The sequence below is a fragment of the Garra rufa genome, chromosome 3 (assembly GCF_049309525.1).
Source record: "Garra rufa chromosome 3, GarRuf1.0, whole genome shotgun sequence".
In the NCBI taxonomy this organism is placed as follows: domain Eukaryota; kingdom Metazoa; phylum Chordata; class Actinopteri; order Cypriniformes; family Cyprinidae; genus Garra; species Garra rufa.
Window position 1 is genome coordinate 16,690,582 of NC_133363.1, and position 23,042 is coordinate 16,713,623.

At 34.8% G+C, this 23,042-nt stretch overlaps 1 protein-coding gene and 1 long non-coding RNA gene across 2 annotated transcripts; one reads left to right on the forward strand and one right to left on the reverse strand.

Annotated features, from left to right (window-relative positions):
* Window positions 1–52: 52 nt before the first annotated feature.
* LOC141330966 (uncharacterized) lies at window positions 53–4,855 on the forward strand. The gene is made up of 4 exons (XR_012355215.1): window positions 53–229; window positions 480–584; window positions 744–817; window positions 4,036–4,855. It is a non-coding gene; the product is annotated as an uncharacterized lncRNA (long non-coding RNA).
* A 115-nt stretch (window positions 4,856–4,970) lies between these two features.
* On the reverse strand, window positions 4,971–23,036 carry LOC141330965 (solute carrier family 2, facilitated glucose transporter member 4-like). The gene is made up of 11 exons (XM_073835777.1): window positions 22,777–23,036; window positions 20,625–20,720; window positions 18,918–19,078; window positions 17,314–17,438; window positions 15,886–16,001; window positions 13,177–13,339; window positions 12,912–13,099; window positions 6,972–7,076; window positions 6,605–6,706; window positions 6,150–6,353; window positions 4,971–5,852 (listed from the first exon to the last, which is right to left on the reverse strand). Exons 1-11 carry the CDS (start codon window positions 22,807–22,809, stop codon window positions 5,628–5,630), a joined length of 1,518 nt encoding a protein of 505 aa, XP_073691878.1. The 5' UTR covers window positions 22,810–23,036; the 3' UTR covers window positions 4,971–5,627.
* Between the last annotated feature and the right edge of the window lie 6 nt (window positions 23,037–23,042).

The following is a 23,042-nucleotide window of genomic DNA, read 5'->3' on the forward strand; positions in this document are numbered from 1 at the left end:
ATTTATTGTTTTTTTTTATGTAAACAAAGTCTTTCCTTGAATGTCCAGGCCATTACGTCCTCGCCCACCCCCTGGAGAGGCTCAACAGACAGTAGTCCCTGCAGAAGAGCAAGAGTCACCCCTTAAAGAGAGCCAAATCAATAGGGAGCAGACTGAAGGGCAGCCCCAGAAACCCCGTAGACAGTTCAGTCGGCGCAGACAGAGAAAATCTGAATCTGGTGCCTCTAAAGTGAGTAATTTATTTATTTTTTAGAAAAATGCAGTAAAGTGAAGCTTTTATAGTAAAGTGAAATTATCGTTAGCTGCCACAGTTCTGCAACAGGGCTGTTATCTGTTTAGCTGGGCAGATCAATCAATTTCTCAGATGTGAAATATTTGACATGAAAAAAATCTTATGTAGTAGCCTAATAATTCTGCCCCACAATTGTTTTTAAATGGGTTGTATAAATGTCATTAATATCTGGTTTGTCATTGTTTAGGATGGAGATGAACCTGAAAAACCTGAGTCCCCAACTCAGTCCTCTAAGCCTGTTAACGTCAAATCCTCTTCTGAAGCTTCCCCAAAGCAATCCCTCAAAACTGATGTGAGTAATATTTATTTGTGTGTGTGATAATTGCCATTACATGCCAAAATATAGGTTGGGGGGACTATATATACACACACACACACTCCCCCCCCAACCTATATTTTGGCATGTACTGATGATTACTCTGTGCACTAACACCCGTTTCACCCTGTGTAGACACCCACCACAGCTTCCAAGCCCTCAGAATGATTTCTATGATTGGGAAGGAATTATGTGACCTCCGGCAAGAGGTGAGACTTAAGAGCTAAACTGGTGCTGTATTTTGAAGGTGGTAAAGAGTTTTGGCCTTCACTACAACTTAGGGCTGGGCGGTATGACGGTATATATCGTTACCACGGAATAAAATGTGTACTGTAAAAAAAAAAAATTTTTATACCGTGAAATGTAAATAAGTGGGCATGGCCAACTCACGTGCAGCACGCGTGAGGCTGAGACTGGTCAAACCGTTGAATGCAAGACTGAAGGATACGCTGGGAGGTTGTAAAAACATGGAAAAGGAGAAACGAACAGACGAGGAGGGCTCAAAAGAAAATGTTTACTATATTTATAAGGTTAAAAATAAAATACAAAATAATGAAATAAGATCAAGTCCTTTTCTTAAATATTCAAGCTTATTTATTATATAAAGCCCTTTTGCAGGGCTCGACATTAACGCTTGTCCGGGACAAGTGGATTTTGTGAATGGGCAAGTGAAGGAGAATTTTACTTGTCCGACCTGATTAAAACATCAATAACAAACAATAACTAGCATAGCACCGAAATTTTGGTGAGAATGATTCTGAGTGTATTACTTACAGTGTAAACAGTGACTGAAAACAGACAGTATCAAGTATCAAGCTCGTGCAGCCTATCTGAATCATGGAAAATTTAAAACTAATAGGCGCAACAGCATACACAAAGAAACAAACATACTGCGGTAGAAAAAAAAAAAGATCAATATTGTATAACATATATGACCCTGGACCACAAAACCAGTCTTAAGTAGCGCGGGTATATTTGTAGCAATAGCCAAAAATACATTGTATGGGTCAAAATTATCGATTTTTCTTTTATGCCAAAAATCATTAGCATATTAAGTAAAGATCATGTTCCATGAAGATATTTTGTAAATTTTCTACCATTAAATATATAAAAACTTGATTTTTGATTAGTCATATGCATTGCTAAGAACTTCATTTGGACAACTTTTAAGGCGATTTTCTAAATATTTAGATTTTTTTGCACCCTCAGATTCCAGATTTTCAAATAGTTGTATCTCAGACAAACATTGTCCTATTTTAACAAACAATATATCAATGGAAAGCTTATTTACTCGCCTTTCAGATGACGTAAGAATCTCAATTTCGACAAATTTACACTTATGACTGGTTTTGTGGTCCAGGGTCACACATTATATAGGTAAGCACCATTACGATTGCAAACGTGACATTTATTTTATACAACAGTAGTTCAATAAACTAGTAGTCAATATTAACTGACTTACATTTTAGACACATCACTGACTGTTTTTGTTAATGAAATTGTTATAAGTATAGACACAGCAGAACAGTCGCGAATCTGAGAAATACACAGCTGTGTTTTAATACTGAATGATTTAGCATTTAATTTAATCAGGTGAGTCAGTGAACGAACTGGTTCAATCCGTCTATGATTGAATCCGTGACTTACTCCTTAAGACAGTGACTTACTGCCACCTATTGGTGGTTCGGTTTCATATTTAAAAGTATTGCATTTTTTCAACATTTTAGATTTATGTTTAAAAATAAGTACAACATTGATCTTATAACATTTATGTATTTGCAATTGTACTGTGTAAATGCATTTTTGGAACCTCTTATCTTCATTAAACAGTCTAAGTAAATACATTTAAATAGCATTTTCGATGCAGGCTGGGTTTTTCCTATGCAGTGGAAGGATGGAGTTTGTTGATACTGATTTAATCTGAATGGTAACCATACAGAGTCTAGTTATTCTAATTGAATGTATTGATAAAATTTCAGAATTTAATGTAAATGACATTTAGTAAGGTTAGGAAAATAAAGTTAAGTGTCCTAGAAATCAATTTATGGCAAATATCACAAATATTCTGATTAAAGTAAGACATTATAGAGCAGTGATGAGACTATTGCTTGAGAATAGATTAATTTACAGCAAAAAAGGCTTTTTTTTTTTTTTTTTTTTTTACTCTGACAAGTGAATGTCTGATTTTACTTGTCCGAAAGGACAAGCACATGTCAAATCTTAATGTCAAGTCCTGCCTTTTGTACATTTTCTGGAATAACTACCTATATAAAAAACTATATCGTGAAAGATATCGTTACCGTGAAATAAAATTTGTCATACTGTGAAATAAAATTTTGGTCATACCGCCCAGCCCTACTACAACTGCTGCTGCAATAAATCCAGTGTTGTCAGTTTGACCACATGCTTAACTAAGCAGCAGCTACTCTATATTCCGAAAGACTTAAATTGGGTTTTGCACCCAAAAATGAAAAATTCAGTAAAACCGTAATGATTATAGCTGAAACTATGGTCATTGGTGATTCGTAAAATGTCATATTCTCACTTTGAGAGTTAAAAAGATTAATACGTGGCTCCTGACAATTATGTTGTGGTCTTATAAAGTGAAAATTATCAGTGGAATGGAACATTTACAACATTACCTGTACTACACTGGAAAATGGTCCAGAAAGATGTCCGGTTTACACACAAACTAAACCAGTTCTTTTGAGTGAACTGGATGAACCAGTTTACTAAATTGGACCGAACCATCTTAAACGGTTTATGGCATGAGCCCAAAAATGACATTTCTGTCATTAATTACTCGCCCTCATGTTGTTCCAAACCTGTAAGACATTTGTTCATCTTCAGAACACAAAGATATTTTTGATGAAATCCGAAAGCTTTCTGACCCTCCATAGACAGCAAGGGCCCTACCACAGTCAAGGCACAGAAACACCGCAATGACGTCGTTAAAATGGTCTGTGACATCAGTGGTTCAACCATAATCTTAGAAGCTCTGAGAATACTCGGTGCACAAAGAAAACAAAAATAATGCGTTTACTCAATTCTCCTCTTCGTCACCCTAACGGCATTATGGAGAGTACCACAACGCATGTGTGCGTGCACAATGGCGGAGAAGAATTGTTGAATAAGGTTGTTATTTTTGTTTTCTTTGCGTACAAAGTATTCTCATAGGTTTGAAAAATTACGGTTGAACCACTGAATAAAGACAATTTTCATTTTTGGGTGAACTATCCATTTAAATGCAAATTTTCATTTGTAGAAACTAATTTTAGTTTAGTTGGCAAAGGCAATAAAGCATTTATTGGATTTTAGTTTTTGAACAGTTTTTGTTTTAATGTAAATTCACCGTTACATTTTGCTTTTTTGTCTTTGTTTTTCTCTTTCCCATCTCACATTTTGCTCTTCCTGTGTTGCTGCATAGGTTCCAGGGTGGGTTAGTTTGGGGGTAGGACCTCGCTTGTCTCATCAAACATTCAACAAAGCTGAAAACGACTTGCCCCTCACTTCTACATCCTTGTCCCTCTCCAACTTGATTCACCTCTTGAGGTCTGGATCATTTATCTGTCAGGGAGAGAGAAAGAGAAGGATAGAAGGATGGATGGATGGAAAGGAAGGGGCTGGTGGGGAAGGGAGGGTTGGGTTGATGCATCTTTAGCCATTTATAATTATCATTAGCTGTGCAAAAAAAAAAAAAAAAAAAAGGTGAGAGAACCTGCTCTAATAGCCCATTATATTTGCAATATTTTCCCTTTGTAGTTTTGTTCTGTACTATGGGCGGTGAGCAGTAGAGAAAACTTGACCAGTTTGGCTACTTTAAGTTCATCAATGAAAGGAAATGCCATCCAGTGTGATGAGCCCTGCACAGACTCCGCTCTTGCTAGATAAAAAGGGAAAACATGCATCCAATCACAATACAAACTGGTTTGAAATTGTCCCTTTTTCTTTTCTTTTGGTTTGTTCTTTTTCTTTTTTTTTTTCTTTTCTTTTTTTTTTTTTTTTTTTGGCGGGGATTATGTGCAATGCCAGTACAGTAAATAAAGTATTTGCAAAGCCTTCTGTCTCTTGTTTGGGCCTTTTCGACTGATTTAGTGTTTTTTTTTTTTTTTGTTGTTGTTGTTACTGTTATTCTTGACATGGTTGATATGTCACAATGTAAAAGTAGCATATACACAAGCTTAATTTTAATTTATCCATGCACCCTTGTACCAAACCTTGTTGAAAAACTGGTTACCCTGTTTGTGCATGTACAGATACCAGAACCAGAAACATGTTTTATTCAATCATATAAATAATTTGTCAAAATTATGTTTGGCCCATACCACAAAAAGTGGCATATGGTGACAACAAAATGCAACATATGTAGTATAGTTTTTATTTATTTATTTTATCTTCACTCGAACAGCACACACCTCTTTTTATTTAATCAGTTGGATTCTACACAAGTAATAATTTTAGTGAATAAAAATGTGCATGTTTAAATGTTTGATGCTGTATTTAAAACTGATTTGTAAGAATGTTGGAGGTTTTGTGTGAAATGACTAGTTTTTGTTATCTGTGTCAAGGATTGATCACAGTATAAGCATTAAAAATGTGATTAATTTTTAGCTTTGTGCAAAAACTTAAAGCATTTTATCCTTCAAAAACACTTTTTTTTTTTCTTCAGAGGCATTTGACACTACATTACTAATACTTTTTTAAATAATGCTGAAAATTTAAAGCATAGTCTACATCTACTATAGTTTAATGCAAATTCATAACTTGCTTTGTGGCGAATGGAAACCTATGTGCATTTTAAAGTGCGGGATTCCAAAACTCAAGTCTGGTAATCTTTTTTTCAAAATCTCAAACTTGCTCTCTCTTTAAAAGTCCAACATCCATCTTTATAATACCAAATGCCATACTCGCTTCTGAGTAGTAATGTTCTGTTTTTGGTATGTGTCCCACTTTCCTCTCCAAGCCTCAAAGAACGGTCAGTTGTGGCCCTCCTTCCACCATCTATCTTATTCTAAACCCTCAGTTCTCTGTCATATCAGAACCTAGGTACTCCAGTTCTGTACTGTGCTTCCCCTGATCCATGTCCAAGTCCATGCCCATCATGTTTTGTGGATAACGATGGAAGGTGGCTGAGATCTGGTCAAAAGTTTTGCCTCGTGTTTCAGGAACTCGGAAGAATGTGAAGAGCAGAAAGAAGAGGAGCAGCAGAGCGAAGATGAGGAAAACGTATGGACCACACAGGTTCTGCGAGTAAGGAGAAATTGAATATAATGATTTTAAGGCATATTTTGATGTTATAGAAAGGTAAGTGAACTTTTCTTAGAGGAAAAAAAGCTGTTTCCTCTACACTCCGGTCCTGGAGAGCCACAGTCATGCATAGTTAAACTTCTACCCTAATAAAAACTCACCTGCCGGAAGCTTCCTAGTAACCCTTCAGACCTTGGTTAGCTTGTTTAGGTGTGTTTAATTGGGATTAAAGCAAAACTCTGCAGGGCTGCAGCTGTCCAGGACCGATGTTCGTCATCCCTGCTCTACACTTACAGCAACATACTGGAAGCCCATGCCAATTAAGAAGTTTGCAGTCCAGTTGGAGCAGCCTGCTACTGCCATGGCTGCTGGTCTGGGACCTTGTGAGAACAGTTCAGCCACAAAGAACCAAGGGATAGGTCCTGGCCCCACTTCAAAGAAGGCAACAAAACCAAAAATGGCCATCATGCTAAGGTAGCTCATTGATGGCACAGTCTCCTGTAAACAAAGACAACACAAGTAAGATTAACTCTAAATGAAGGCAGACAGCATTCACTGAGTACAAAAAAAGTACAACCTACTTCTGCATTATAATTTTTAAGTAGTCTGTAGTGTAGAAACTGATTTTCTATAAATTGTATAGTTTTTTTCAGAAACTATTTTTTGGCACACAGGATCAAGGTGAGTCTATGAAGAAAAAAAAAATTCTATATAAGCATTATTTTCCTGAAAAATATCTTGGGACTGACCAGTAATGTGAGGGCAGTTGTCATGATGATGGCACAGATACACATTCCAGCAAGTCCAAGCATGTGGAGTGTCCGGCGGCCCATACGCTCAATCAGGAAGAGCTGTTGATTGGACAAGTGAGTGACAGACATATAAAGTTTGATGTAGTTTGGCTTGGTTTATGGTAATAATGTAGTTTAGATTGTATGATTTTTGTCATATTATATATATATATAATAATTGCATCTCTCTCTCTCTCTCTCTTTTTTGCAATGCTACAAATTTTACCCAAAATTGTCCTATTTTTTATGTACAAAGTAAAAAAAAGTTTAATCTTATCTTGATAGTCCCTCTTTAAAGATTAATGAGATCTGTTTTTGTACATACCGACACTATAGTAAAAGCACAGTTGACAACTCCAGCACCTATGGTGGCATACACTGGACTTTCCACCCCAGCCTTCTTGAAGATATCAGTGGAATAATAAAAGATCTGAGTGGTGGAAAGCAAGAGCAAGTGTGAGAAAAATGTTAAAAAATGGGTTCATTGCTAAGGCATGCAGAAAATAACTTACAAGGACTCCACTGTAATCTCTGATGTGAAATCCAGATTATATTTCAGTTTACTATTCTGAGAATATTCTTACTGCCATCAAGTAAAAATTTATTATGTCTTCTTTCACTTAATCACCTTAAATGATTACAAGGTTCATGTTGAATACGCTCTGACAGGTAATATAGTTTTTTTTTACATTAGGCCCGTTCACACCAAGCACGATAACGATAAAGATAACAAAGATAATTAAAGCTGCAAGCAGCGATGAACGGGCCCTCGCACCCGGGCTCACCGCCGACCGGTGGCTTTAGGAAAACAGCAAACGGTGGGCAGTATGCTTTTAATATAGTAAATGTAGGAAAAATAGATCAAAGTCCCTAAAATGTGCCAAACTTCCTGCTGCCAGCTGGTGGCGTTATGCCTATAACTGATTATTGGCATGTAGATGTGTTCAGGCCAGCACTATTATCAAACATATGAAGTTTGGTGCAGATTGACCTTGGTATGTTTAAGTTAGTGAAAGATATGATATATCCTGCTGAAAACAGGTGGCGCTATGATAATATCTGCATATTGGCCTTTAGGTGTCTTCAGGCCAGGACTCTTACCAAACCTGTGAAGTTTGAGGCAGATCAGACATTTTATGGCTAAGTTATAACAACTTCTATGTCCATGGCGAAACAACAAACTTTGTCAGGCCGCCACGGACACGCCCTTTAATGAAAACTCAAGATTTTCACAATTTAACATCTCTAAGGCCTCTAGATCAGACTGATCAAATATAATGTTGATTTCATTAAATCTCTAGAAGGAGTTTGCTATAAACCTAACCCCTGGCAAGGACTTCAGATAATGCCAACTGTGAACCAATATGCTACATTTTCCCTATATTCTGATGATGATGATAAGAACATGTAATTCATGATGATAACAAAATGTTATTATTGCTTGCATTACATCCACCACTTCTGCTTAAATGTCATTGTTACCTATCTGTACAATTTGTACGTGGATATTGCTTTGCTGGTGACTCCTGTTATAAGACATCACTCTTAAGCGCTACATAACTAAGAATCAATAAGGATTAATAAAATGTTGCCATCCAGTTTCATTTGTTAATGACTCAATGTTGTTAATGACATTAACTATATTAGTTAACATGAACAATAATTAAATAGCATTTATTAATGTTAATTAATATTAAGCTAAAAATAAGTATTCATATATTGTTTAAAGGTAAATTAGTATCTTTTAACATTAGTTTATGTACTGTGAATTAACATGAACATGAACACAGTTCATGTGGGTGTACAGCAACACACAACAAAGTGCTCAATAAATGCTTCATTCTTTGAAAATATCTTTAAAAATCAAGTTGAGTTTTGTAATGGGGCGATATATATAACTGATCTTAAAATGGTAAAATTTTCTGAATATTTTGAACAGATTACAGCAAAGTTTGTTTTGTTGACAAAGTTTGTCTTGAAACTGTTAATTAAAATTTTATATTCAATAAATAACACTATGAAAATAAATGTCCATCAATGAAGATAAACCGCTCATGCTAAAAAGTTGTATTTTTCTTAATCTTTTGTTATGTGATTGAATAGGACAAGTTCATGGTACAGTTCAGTAAAACAAAATAAATAAAAAACAACAACTGCAAAATACAAACAATGAAAGACTTAGTGACCCTTTATATTTTCTCAAAATATCAGACTCTCAAAGATCAGACATATTTATGTAGATTAAACATCAATGTGCATTTTTTCCTCAAAGATGGTCTTAGGCAAAACAGCATGTTTCACTCTCTCTCCTTCTCTCCCTTTCACCCCTCCCCCTTCAGTCTCTCTTCAGTCACTCAATGGTGACTGAACACAGACACTCAGGCAGAGTGACAGCAGGTTTCTGATTTCTTTTTTTAATTTTCTTTAATTCATAGAAGCTTGTATAAAATTGATATTTACAGCACTTGCTCAGAATGATAAGATCTCTGTGTGAAAAAAGTTTTAAATAGTTTACATGCTGCACTTTAAAGATATATAAAAAAATATGGTTATCTTTTTTACTATATCTTTAAAAAATTACCACGTCAACACCGTTCAAGATATCCCAACTCCGCTCGCAATTTAGCATCTTCAGAATCTTCTCCTTATGTTAAAAAAGTTTGGTGTGAACAGCTTGTTGTTCTTAGTAGGAGTGTGAATTTGTTTACAGCCTGATTTTTCCAAAAATAGCCAGCTTCCTGTTGGTTTTAGCTAATGAGTTTAATTTAGAAAGTTGTCCAGATTGATGAGAACAATATATGTGCATAGTTTGGTGACTGTAGGAAAAACTAACCCCCTTACTTTTGTCAAAAGATGGCGCTATAGAGTGCCTGCTCCACACCCATTTATGGCCTTTCGCCAGTGTCTAACTATCATTCGCCCTTTTGGGCTCGGGCCCTAACTATATTTGCATCCACACCAGTGATCGATACCCGTCTGTTTTTATTGCATTTACACAACTTCAACCAGTAGGTGTCCTCAGCACGCACGTTTCCAGCGGGTCTAAACTGTGAATCTAGCGTACACTATCTGATGCGTTTCCACTACAGCGTCAAAACCGCGCTCAGTGCCGCTGGCAACGCTACAACGCCACTGCTTTGGGCTGTTGGCAAACTTAGGGCAGAGCACGCCTCTGAAAAACAATGTTTACACCCTATTTGCCTTTCATTGTTGGCTTTTAACGGCGATTCGCAAACTAAACTGTAGCATATAATAAAAACATGCAAAGTATTTACTTTTGCGTGACTTTTTCAATAATATGTGATTTCAGCTCGGTAATCCACCAATTTCGGAAACACGCGTCATAGTCTTGCCTTGCCTACTTCTCACAGCGATTGGTTGTCGCCTGGCGTTTTGCGCTCGAGATTTGCATAAAGTTGAGGAATGCCCAACCTTTTGACACTCTCAGCTGCTCTCAACGCTTTCACCCTATTTACGTTCCATTGTCTTCTTTTAACGGCGGTTCGCAAACTAAATTGTAGCGTATACTAACAACATGCAAAGTACATTTACTTTTGCGTGACTTTTTCAATAATATGTGATTTCAGCTCAGTAATCCACTAGTTTCGGTAACGCGTCATAATCTTCCCTTGCCTACTTCTCACAGCGATTGGTTGTCGCTCAGCGTTTTGCGCTCGAGATTTGCATAAAGTTGAGGAATGCCCAACTTTTTGACGCTCTCAGCTGATCTCAACGCTTTCTCCGCGCCGCTTCCAATCCCAAAATGCACCACGCGACCGTTTACACGCAACTTCCATATGAATGAATTGAAAACGCTCGCTTCGCCCCGCTCGCTACGTGCCAGTGTGAACGCACCGTAAAAACAATATGTACTATTTTCTACAGCAACTTCAAAAGAGGCAAGACAATGTTGTCCAAACTAGCGCTAAATTCCTGAGGTAATTGTATGTTTTATGTTACTCTGTTTACTGTTCAATGTCTGTTTCCTTCTCTATAATGTAGCCTGATATTTCAAATGCACAAGCCTTTTAAATTTGAATGAAGTCTGATTAGCTGTCAGTGTTTTATCGTTCATCAGCTGTAAAAAAAAAAAAAAAAATCGTTCTGAAAGTGATCCCAACGATATCGTCGCCCTGTATCGTTATCGTTATAGTTTTGGTGTGAACTCCGCTATTGTTTTAAATTTGAAAATTTGATTTTTATAGTTATCTTGGTGTGAACAGGCCTTAACACTTTATTTTTGTTCCACCATATCAGCAAGGATCAATTTTATGTATATGAAGTAATTTTAGAAGACTAATTCAGTTAATGAAGCAAAGATACTTACAGTTTTTTAAACTGCTTACACACACAATTTCTGAAACCTGACACTCAAACACCAGAACCACACACCAAATCTGCAAAACCATACACTAATTCTCTGCCTTTGACTCAGTTTTCAATTTTATAAAACACTTTTTGCAAAACACAACACACAATTCTCTATGTAACACACAAAAAATCTAACAGGAAGATTCTTGATTTCCCTTTTCAAACACAGCCGATCAAAATGCCACACTAATTCATCAATACCTCACACTAACTCCTCACTTGTGCGAACACTTATTGCTTTACTTAACACCAATTAATCATGGCTTTAGAATAGGCCTTGGAATAATCACCTTATCCAAAATTATGTTTGGTTTCTATCCAACGACACATGGTTGATATACACTACAAGTAAAAAGTTTTTGAACAGTAAGATTTTTAATGTTTTTTTTTTATTCTCTTCTGCTCACCAAGCCTGAATCTATGTGATCAAAAATACAGCAAAAGCAGTAATATTGTGAAATATTTTTCTATTTAAAATAACTGATTTCTATTTGAATATATATTAAAAATGTTATATATTGTAATATGTGAGTCATAAGGTTAAATTTTACAAAACTGAGATGTATACATCACATGAAAGCTCAATAAATAAGCTTTCTATTGATATATGGTTTGTTAGGATATGACAATATTTGGCCCGAGATACAACTATTTGAAAATCTGGAATCTGAGGGTGCAAAAAATCTAAATACTGAGAAAATCACCTTTAAAGTTGTCCAAATTAGGTTCTTAACTATGCATATTACTAATCAAAAATTACATTTTGATATATTTACAGTAGGAATTTAGCAAAAAATCTTCATGGAACATGATCTTTGCTTAATTTCCTAATGATTTTTGGCATAAAAGAAAAATTGCTACAAATATACAAATATACCCCAGCGACTTAAGACTGGTTTTGTGGTCCAGGGTCACATATATACAAAAAGCAAAATTTACACCATCATTACTCCAGCCTTCAGTGTCATATGATCCTTAAACATCATTGTAATATTCTGTTCAAGAAACATTTATTATTATTATTATTATAAATATTTAAAACAGTTAAGTAATTTTTTAAGGATTATTTGATGAATCAAAAGATATAAAGATCAGCATTTATCTGAAATAAAAAGCTTTTGTAAAATTAAACACTGTACCATTCAAAAGCCAGTATTTTTTTTTCTGGGTAAAGAAATTATAGAAATTAATACTTTTATTTAACAAAGATGCTTTGAATTCAAAAGTGATGATAAAGATATAATGTATCATTTTACAAAAGATGTATATTTCAGATAAATGTTGTTATTCTGAACTTTATATTCATTAAAGAAACCTTAGAAATACTACTCAGCTGTTTTCAACATAATAATAATGACTGGCAGTGTATTACTTTTCTTTTGTACTGTGTAATACTTTATTCACAACCACAAATGCTTAAGGTAAAAAAAATGTTGAATCTTGCTATTTTGATTTATCAACTTTTGCTTTTTTGATTTACAATTTTTCTTGATTTTTCAACATTTCTCTGCAAATTACTTTCAATCTTGTACAAAAATGTGCATAGGAGCTCATGAAAAAAGAGCTTTAGGTTTTGAATAACTGTTTATGTGTGATATATCCAGAAAAGATCATATTATGGCAAAGGTGTTTGCAACGTAAGACAAATGTTTGCTTTTGAGACGTTTTTGTGATATTTTGAATGCAGTGCTTCATTTTGCAAGTGATGTTAGGCATTTTGCATTTTCTGCAGTTCTTGGATTTGTGTGTAAAGTTTTGAAAAACAGAGGCACAGTTTTGAAAATGTAAGCAGTTGAAAAAAAAAAACTGTAAACAATGCCTTTTATATAAACCTCTGAGCAGTAATCTTAGTTTCTTTCCTAGTTGATCAGCTGAGCACATCGGGAACACTCACAGCATTAATTCCTGATAGCTGCTGAGAGAGCTGCAGCAGGATAGAGATGATGATGGGCTCCTGGTACAGAGGAGAGCGAAAGAGCTCAGCAATGGAAACTTTTCTCTCCATATCCATCTTCCTCTTTTCCTCCTTCATTTCAGCCAAGTCTTCACTGACCTCCAGGCGGCCAGTCAGACGCCGCAAAGCTAAAGATAAGAGGAAATAGGTTGGAGTATTTAGTACGGTGTGTGTGTTTATCACATGTGTATGTAGTATGACGCACCGCTCTTTGCATGGTGCTCTTGGCAGCGGACGATATAGAGGAAGCGCGGGCTCTCAGGACAGAAAGGCAATAGCGTCATCTGCAGGACTGTAGGGAGTATGGTAACACCCATCAGCACTGGCCACAGCTGCTGACTACCCAACAGGGATTCGAGTCCTAAAATCTGAAAAGAATAATAATGAGACAGATGAGAAATTAGCGAAAAGGGAAAACTATATTGATACTGAAATAATAGAGGACTGGAGACTGAGCACTGTACTCACTGAGTTAAAAAAAGGAAATTGATAAACAAGAAAGAAAAATAAAGAGTTTCAATGAACTTGTAAAATCAAGTTAAGATGCTGCAAGATTTGATATCAATTTTTTTATCAATCTTTGTTAAACCACATATTCCATCTTAAAATATGTATCTAAATTAATCTATCTTAATGTCAGGATGCAAAAAAGTTGCCTTCATGACCTTATTGTAATTATTGCTTTATTGGGTGGTTGCCCTTAATAAACAAACTCCAGCTGATCCAAAATGCAATATCTAAAGAACCAGAGTAATATGGTAATACCTTCTGGTCCTAGAAATTTTATATCTGGTTACATCATTAAATCTCTATTATATCTATATTTCATTACTTATAAAATCCTGAATGGTTTAGCTCCTCAGTACCTATTTAAAATGTTTTTTATTTGAACATATTTGAAAATGTAATTTAATCCTGTGATGTCAAAGCAGAATTTGTAAGAACCCGGACCTATTTCTCCTTATAGGAAAATTATGAGGCATATAATACAGACCAAATGCACCACATATAACATGTTTCTGCAGTTGTTTTTGAAATGCAACCCTTCTTTGTGAAAGATCTGTAATGTTACATATATGTCACATTGGGCGTTTATAATAATTTTTTCATGTTACACATATGTCACATTGGGCATTTATTTCAGAATTGAAAAAATTATATTTTGTCAGTTTTATTTGCTACATAACATTTTTTTTCTTTTTATTTGCTTTTCCATAACATATTTCAAAGCTACATAACTGTGACCATTACATTTTACAACAACTCTCTCGAAACATCAGAATTCTACCTTTTTTGGTATATGGTTGTTCATGTTTTTTTTTTCATAACTTGAACTAAATAAAAATAAATAACTACCTCACACTGGAGGTCAACATGTTAAACATGCACATAACATTGCAATAATTTGTATATTGTGCAATAAAACTGTAACTATAAAAAAAGTTTCAAAATACATTTCATTAACAATTTATTTAATGTGACATTATTTTAAATGTTCTTTTTGTTAATATATTCTTTGAAATGAGCAGTAGAAAATATATAACACTAAAAAACTTTAATCAGCTAAATTAATTGAGCAGTTTATTAGCATTTTTCTCAATGTGACAAATATGTCACATCAAAATTCCACCTATTGTTTTAAGGGTAACAGCCCGATGTGACGTATATGTCACCACAATATCTTTGTAACTTGTTTTATATCAGTTTGTTCAAGAAATGTATTAAAATCAGGGTAAGTGTAATCTAGGATGTGTTATTAAAACATTAGAATAGTTGAATGGGTTGAAACATACCTTTAGTAACAAAAAAAAGCATCTTTAAAAATTGCTGACACTGCAACATGTGCTCACCATACAGTCCACCATTTTGGAAATGTTGCCATGACAACAAAAAATGCACACATTTTCACGTGACTGAACCTGGATGTTACTTAAGTGTCACTTTGGGATTTCCTGAGTTGAAAATAAGGGATAATGCTTTAAAAAGACCTTTCCAGATAATTACAATTGTTTGTGACACCCGCGTCACAGTGGGTCCTTATGGGTTAAGCAAGCTCTTATCACATTATAGTCTTTCAGGTCCACGGCAATCTCAAAATTACACAGCTGAAAAAAAATACCTAGAATATCAAATCAACTGCATGTGGTAGATCCTTTTCCTATTTACCGTCCAAACTGTAGTTTTCCTAGCATTGTTCGGGAGGCAGGCACACCCTGTCAGTTTAAAGCTACATCAAAAACCCATCTCTTTAAGCTGGAATAAACATAATACACTATCACTTCATTAATTTAAATCCCTTACAGGATTGTTAGGCTGCATAGATTAGATCAACCGGAACCAGTAATACTTAATATCCAATGTAAGATTATATGTACATGTTACATCGTAAATGGAATAGCATCTACACTAATATTAGTTTGTCTGTGTCATTCTTTATGTATTCCATTCTTCAAGGAGAAGAAACTGGATGAGACTGAGCCGGGTTTCTTCCACAATTTTTTTTTTTCTCCATTTCGGTCTGCAATGAAGTTTGGGTTTCCTGCCACTGTCACCTTTTGCCTTGCTTGGGGACACTTAATATTTGGCAATATTATTATTAATGTGACAGCACAGACACTATTGATTGAGAACTGAACTGAGCTGGATGATAATATCAATGTTCTCTCCAGAACTGCATTATAGATGAATTGAACTCATTACATAATTGATCAACTTTAAACAGTTATTGGAATCAATTAGCTGATTTCAACTGAATAATGACTGTTTACTATTGTCTTTTTAGTGCTGCTTCACAGCAGAATTAAATTCTGTCTGTTTCATTGAATCATTATATTCTTGTTTATCACTGTAAAGCTGCATTGAAACAATATGTATTGTGTAAAGCACTATAAATATAAAGGTGACTTTACTTTACCTGGGCCATAAGAATGCCAGTGACGATAGCCAGCTGGTGCAGAGTGCCCAGAGCTCCTCTTAGACTGGTAGGGGCAATCTCACCAACATACATGGGCACCAATCCCGATGCCAACCCTTATAAAGAAATTAGCAATACTGTGAAATATCATGATATATTAATACACTTAAAATAGCTTTTCTATCATAATGTTTTAAAATGCAGTTTATTCCTTTAATGTAAAAGCTGACTTTTCAGCAGCCATTCAGTGTCACATGTTCCTTCATCATTCTAATATGCCGATTTATGCATACTTTATATACTATAACAATTCTAACTTTTTGACTGTGCATTAATCTGTTCATGATCGTAAAAATATTATGTTTTTGTGTCAATGTTAATTAAATATCATACAGAAAATACTCCTGCCCACTCTTTACTATGTAAATGCATTTAAAATGTAGTGCCACAGAAACCAGGGTCCATAGAAAACATACAGTAATCAGCCAAAACATTAAAACCACTGGCAGGTGAAAACAACTGGCAGATTAAATCATTACAGTGGCATCTGTTACGGGTGGAATATACTGTTAGCAAGTGCAACAGTCAAAGAAAGAACACAGGTGAACCAGGGTCAGGGTCATGAGCACCCAAGTCTTATTGATGCACATGGGGAGCGAAAAACTTAGTGCTGGCCATGATAAAAAAGGTGTCAGGTCCCACAGTGCATTGCAGTTTGCTGTGTACAGGGATGCATAGCCACCAACCAGTCAGAATGCCCACAATGACCCCTGTCCACCACTGATAGTGCCTACAATGAGCATCTGAGCATCAGAACTAGACAATGGAATAATGCGAAAATTGCCTTGTCTGATAAATCATGTTTTCTTTTAGATCAGATGAGTGTTTGCATTGTTTACTTGGGTTGGCAGAGGCAGTGTTATGCTCAATGTACTGCTGGGAAACATTGGGTCCTGGCATTCATGTGGATATAACTTTGACACATACCACCTACCAAAAGATTGCTGCAAACCAGATACACCCCTTCATGGCAGTGGTGCTCCCTGTTGGTAGTGGCCTCTATCAGCAGGATAATGCACCCTGCCACATTGCAAAAATTGTTCTCCAAATACTTCTGATCTCATTCTGATGGAGCAACAGATCTGATTCATGGAGTCTCTACCTCATAATTTGCAGGACTTAAAAGACCAGCTGCTAATGTCTTGGTACCATATACATATACATAACAAAAGTTATAGTTAGTAATATCATTCATTATATTACACATTTTAAATAAAAAAACAATCAATTTTTTTTGTTTGTTTATTTTTAGATTGCTTTTGAAAGAATATTTAAGAATAAACTGTAAAGAAATCTACTTTTATGCACTCACTGTACAGACATTCTAGACACCGTGTTTGTAATGTGTAAGAAAAAGTGAATGCTTACCACAATATGCCCCAATGGTAAAGCGTCCTAAAATCATCATTTCAAATGACCTGCAGATTTCGGACATTCCCATCAGGCCTCCACCAACAAATGCAAGGACATTATTGATAAGCATTGCTTTCCTCCTACAATAAACAGAGAACATCAAATAATGTACCTGTATTTAACAAAATTTAAACTATTGGATTTGACAATTACTAAAAAAGGAAATCCAATGATTTTTCTCCAGATATTGAAAGGACATTTTGTCACCTCTGGTGACAGTATATTTTCTATTACGTTATGTAGGCTAGTACAAGTGTGCCACCCCAAAGTTATGCATGCTAGCTAAAATCAATCACAAAGCAAGGCACTGTGGCCTTCTCTGAACATGAAACCTTAAGGGCAGGTCATTACCTACACAGCTGTTCTAACATGTAAATGGAGATCTGAATGCCCATATCACCACTATGCCCTTCAACAAAGTTGCCCTATAATAAGAGTAGTAACTTTGGATTAATTAGTTAAAAAATAACCCAGTCCTTTCTAAAACTTTTTCACTTGATGGTTGTTTTACATATGCCAATCCCTTTCCCGCATTCTTTCACTCCCTCTTTTTTTATTATAATTTTATTTTCTTTCACTCTCCTTCTCAATCAGTCAATAAATTCAGAAACATGAGATTGCTGATCATTATCATTTATGTGCCACAATTTTAAGTAGCGTTTTTTTTTTTTTTTTTTTTTGTACATTTCAATCTTAAGTCTAAACATTATTTGTTTTCAATTATATTCAGTTTCATACAGTGATGGCCAAAATTATTAGAGCAGGAGTATTTTCAACAGTCAGTTATTTCTATCTTTTACTGTAGTGTATCAGTAGGAAATATCATTTTACATTTCCAAACATTAATTTTGCCATTCATTGTAAATATGCAGTGAAATTTCTTTTGCAAAAGGAGTCTGACAACAGCCAGTGCTCCACTTATCCAGTCCGTCTGGAATGACATGAAGAAACAGAACAAACTAAGCATCTCCGAGATGCTTCAAGAGACTTGCTTGCAAAGCTACCTGAAAAACTATGACCAAGTGCAACTAGGGCAAAAGCTGCTTTAAATGTTTTTGTTTATGTTGATTTATTTAGTTAATATAAGTTAATTGATAAAGAAAACATATTTATAACAATATTTTTGACAGCATCCTAATTTTACAGCATTTTTACACAAGTGCCTAAAATTTTTAACAGTACTGTAGCTTTGCAGGTAGGTTTCTTGAAGCATCTTGGAGACATTGCCACAGTTCTTCTGGATTTAGTTTGTCCCAGTTTGCTCTGTTTTTTTTTTCATGTCATTCCAGACAGACTGGATGATGATGCGATCAGATCTCTATGTGGAGCCCTGGCTGTTGTCAGACTCCTTGTGCAAACAAAAATCTCACTAGATCATTATAATTAATGGCAAAATAAATGTTTGGAAATGTAAACTGATGTTTCTTACTGACACACTACAGCAAAAGATAGAAAAAAACTTGCAACCATTTTTAGCTGGTGAAAATACTAGTGTTCTAATAATTTTGGCCACCACTGTGTGTATATGTATGTATATAGTCAGTATAGAGCTATCTCACCTGCCAAAGAACTCTGAGAGGACTCCCACAGAGAAGGAGGATATCATGCCTCCGATGGAGAAGATAGCCACAGAGAGTGACCACAGAGATGTCAGAGTTTGTGGAGGGATCGGTTCTGAATATCTTTCCATCCATGTTGAGTTATAGGCCTGCTCAATGATCTGAGGTCAGATAGATGGAGAAACATGATGAGACATTAGTACTCCTATGAAAAATTCAGGCCATTATTACTATCAAATTCTTATGTTACAGTGTTAATTTTCTGCCAAAAAGGTGGGCTATTTGCACTTAGCGTAAACGGCGTAAATAAATATTTTTATAAAAGTGAAGTGACATATAGCCAAGTATGGTGTCCCATACTCTGAAGTGCTCTGCATTTAACCCATCCAAGTGGGCACACACAGCAATGAGCAGAGAATACACACCCGAAGCAGTGGGCAGCCATGGGGCGCCAGAGAAACAGTTGCTTAAGGGTCTCACCTCAGTCGTGGAAGAGACCACTGGTCATTCACTTCCCACACCTACAAACCCTGCCACCACCAAGACTCGAACTCGCAACCTTTGGCTTACAAGTTCGACTCTCTAACCATTAGGTCAACTAATTTATTCCTGTGACGGTAAGGCTGAAGAAGCCATTGTCACATGATCCTTGTGAAATCATTATAATTTGCTGATTTGGTACTATCATTATTTGAATTCTTTAGTGAATAAAAAGGTTAAAAGGAATAGCATTTATCAGAAACAAATATCATTTGTATCATTATAAATGTCATCACTGTCACTTTGACCAATTTAATTCAACCCCAAAGTTTTAAATATTAGTGTAGATAGTAGATCTAGTGTGTATATATTATGGTTCCTTAAAAAAGCTTTGCATATATATATATATATATATATATATATATATATATATATATATATATATATATATATATATGCAAAGCCTTTTTAAGGAACCATAATATATACACACTATATCTGCTATCTACACAAAAGCTTTTTTAAGGAACCATAATATATACACACTAGATCTACTATCTACACTAATATTTAAAACTTTGGGGTTGAACTTTGGGGTACGCTATATATATATAAGAAGTGATATGATATATATAAAGATTTTAAACTCAGGTGACAAAGTCCTGGCACTAAAACAGAGAGATTTCCAAAGTGTGACCTTCAGTAGATGAAACAATAACACAAGCATAAGCTGCATGTTATTCTGGTCTCATTTGTGGAAATGTCACATCTAAATGTTCGCTCTCACATGTGCCCTCAAAACACATTCTAGAATTAGATGTTCCTGATTTGCTGTACATTGTAAAAGCAGAACAAATGTTTTGACACTTAGGAAGCTTATAATGACACATATTTGAGGTAAAACTAAAATAGTTATTATAAAAGTTTTTTTATTTAATATTTAAAGTTTAAACAAATAATTTATTAAAATAATTTAAATGTAATAATAAAATAACAATGATTTTGAGAGGGTGTAGATCCACTTGAAATGATCATAGTTAAATTTTAAAATGTTATAATAATATAGCTGAGACTGTGCTTTAAACATTGAGTCACTGTTCATGAATATAGTCAAAATCATTTACACAAAATAATATCTGGCTGTTTCGAAATGAAGCTTTAACAATACAGTGATATTATGTCAAAAATATCAGTGAGTAACTGATTTAACTATAGATGCAATATTACCTTTTGTGGAGCGTTGATGACTCCAATGTTGTAGCCAAACTGAAAGGAACCCAGTACAGCTGTGAACACTGACAGTGCGAGGGTTCCAGTTATTCTCTGCAGGTCACCAAAATGTACAATGTTTATAAGTGCAATATCATAAGTCTGTTGAAGCATGAATGTTTCATCTGAATGCTGGTGTTCAACGTGTAATCTGTAACACTTTACAGTAAGGTCCCATTAGTTAATGCCAGTTAATGAGCATATGTTACAGTATTTATTAATCTTTGTTAACATTATATAAAAATTGTTAGTTCATTTTAGCTCAGCCACATTAAATATTAATAGACACAATGTTTGATTTTAATGTTAGTAAATGTTGAAATTAACATTCATTAAGATTAACAATTTCTTTGAAAGTAGTCCATGTTAACTAATGTAGTTAACTAATGGTAACAACTGGAACTATCCAAATATAATCAAATATCAAAATAAAAATAAACAAAAAAACAACTATAACACTACAAATCAGCAATGTAACAATTACAAGGGAGGTTAAGAAGTTATTACAGCAATACTTCAGACCTGTCTGTCTATAATTTGAATATATATTTTATATTGTTAAATATTGTAATTCTATATTTATGTATTGGGATAAAATGTAAATATATATTTGAAATGGTTGCTGAAAACATGTAAGAGAGATATTAATGGTAATCTTGTTAACTGGATGCAGACCCTCAGGAGTGAATGCAACCATTCAACCAAGTCGTACAATGTCTTTACAGTAATATGTTCAACATTAGAGAGGCTGAAAGTAAAATACGCATCTGATTACCCTATCTTCATTTTTAATTAAGGATGGCTAGTTTTTTTAGGCTCTATACCAATTTTGATCAGTTCTATCTGTCATGTGTTTAGAGGTAAATGGTTAAGTATGTCTGTCTATGTCTGTCCTATGTCTTTGTGGTTCATCGGGCATTAGCAGCATGGGCCACACACCTGTCATTTCACTGACTGACAGCAGCGTGCCACAAAGCAGACCCCTTTTTTGTTTATATCTGCTGACACTATTCATTAGGAGTGTTGAACACACCTCTCTAACCAAATGCTGTATTCAGTGTGTAACACTTACAGGCACTTAGTATATATACATATATACTTGTTTGAACATTTGTTTCTTATATTTTCATTGTTTTATGATATAAAGCACAAATATGATTGACAAAAAAAGAAATAAACTAAATGAACCTTTTTGCTGGTTTGTTCCCTGACATGACCCAGCTGTTTTGAGATTTGGCTATGATGTGTTTTGTAATGACACATAAAACAGCTTCAAAAGAGAGTGTCTGCTAAGCATTTTTTTTTTAGTTTCAGCTAAATAAATATCTAAAAAACTATACTCTTTGAGATGTAAAAGAAACATATATTTCTTTAGCTGAACTGTCAATACAGTCAATGTTTACTAAAAGGTTTTCTTGCTTATCATTTCTAGAGGTGTACTATACTTTTGCAAATATATTAGCATGACAAATATATGGTTTTAGAGTATGTTATATGATTGACAAAACATTAAAATGAGGTCTTTACGCATATTGGCATAACAATATTGTTGAGGTTGGCAGGTAGTGGTGTGTCAGTGTCATGATTACTGTCATCACACCACAAAACGCAGTTCCAACAAGTAGTGGTATTTAGCTAGTTTCATTTAAAGTCCACTGTGTGACTGCAATGCTTCTACTGAGTACTTCTAGGTCATTTAAAAGCAAAGTTTTGACCTTGAAACATGTGACTATTTACATACTTTATCCAACTGCAGTGCTGACTTTATTGCTATCTAGTACTCTCACTGAATCGTAATACACCGGGACAACTTTATCATCTTACCAAACTGACAGAATGACATCTAACATCAGACATCTAAATGTGAGTGTAATATTTAATAGGACACATTCTCATAATCCATTATTTTAGATTTTTGAATCAAATAATAACAGCACAGCCATTAACATATGTAAACATGAGCATACTATTGTTTTAAATTGTTTTAAGCAAGTGAAATATGTGTTTATAATGTTTATATTTTAAAGATTCAAGTTAAACAGTCATCATCAGGGTGCACTGCAGATCACATTATCTAACATACATTATACATAATCTATATTGTCATTACCTCCCCTCCCAACTGCTGAAACCCAGCCGGCATGACGCTGAGCGTGCGAGACTCTCTCGCAAATCTTCTCCAAACAGTATTATTCCAAAGCACTGATCTGTGAAATTAATTGGTCCTTTTAAACACACACATAGACGAGAGCTAGTCAAAATATTATTGAATATGGATCTAAGCTTAAGTGTTACTCCAGTATCTATAATTTCCTCTGTGACACATGAAGTTTGAAGAGAAGGGCATGGGGACACATGCTCACACACTCTCCACCC

Bases quoted from the DNA above. Each gene is read 5' to 3' on its own strand.
- LOC141330965 (XM_073835777.1), bottom strand. From the start codon at position 22,809: ATGCCGGCTGGGTTTCAGCAGTTGGGAGGGGAG. The intron at 17,439-18,917 runs GTGAGATAGCTC...TGTTTATTGTAG, and splicing joins CTCTCAGAGTTCTTTGGCAG to GAGGAAAGCAATGCTTATCA. The intron at 6,354-6,604 runs GTCAGTCCCAAG...CTTTGTTTACAG, and splicing joins CAACTGCCCTCACATTACTG to GAGACTGTGCCATCAATGAG.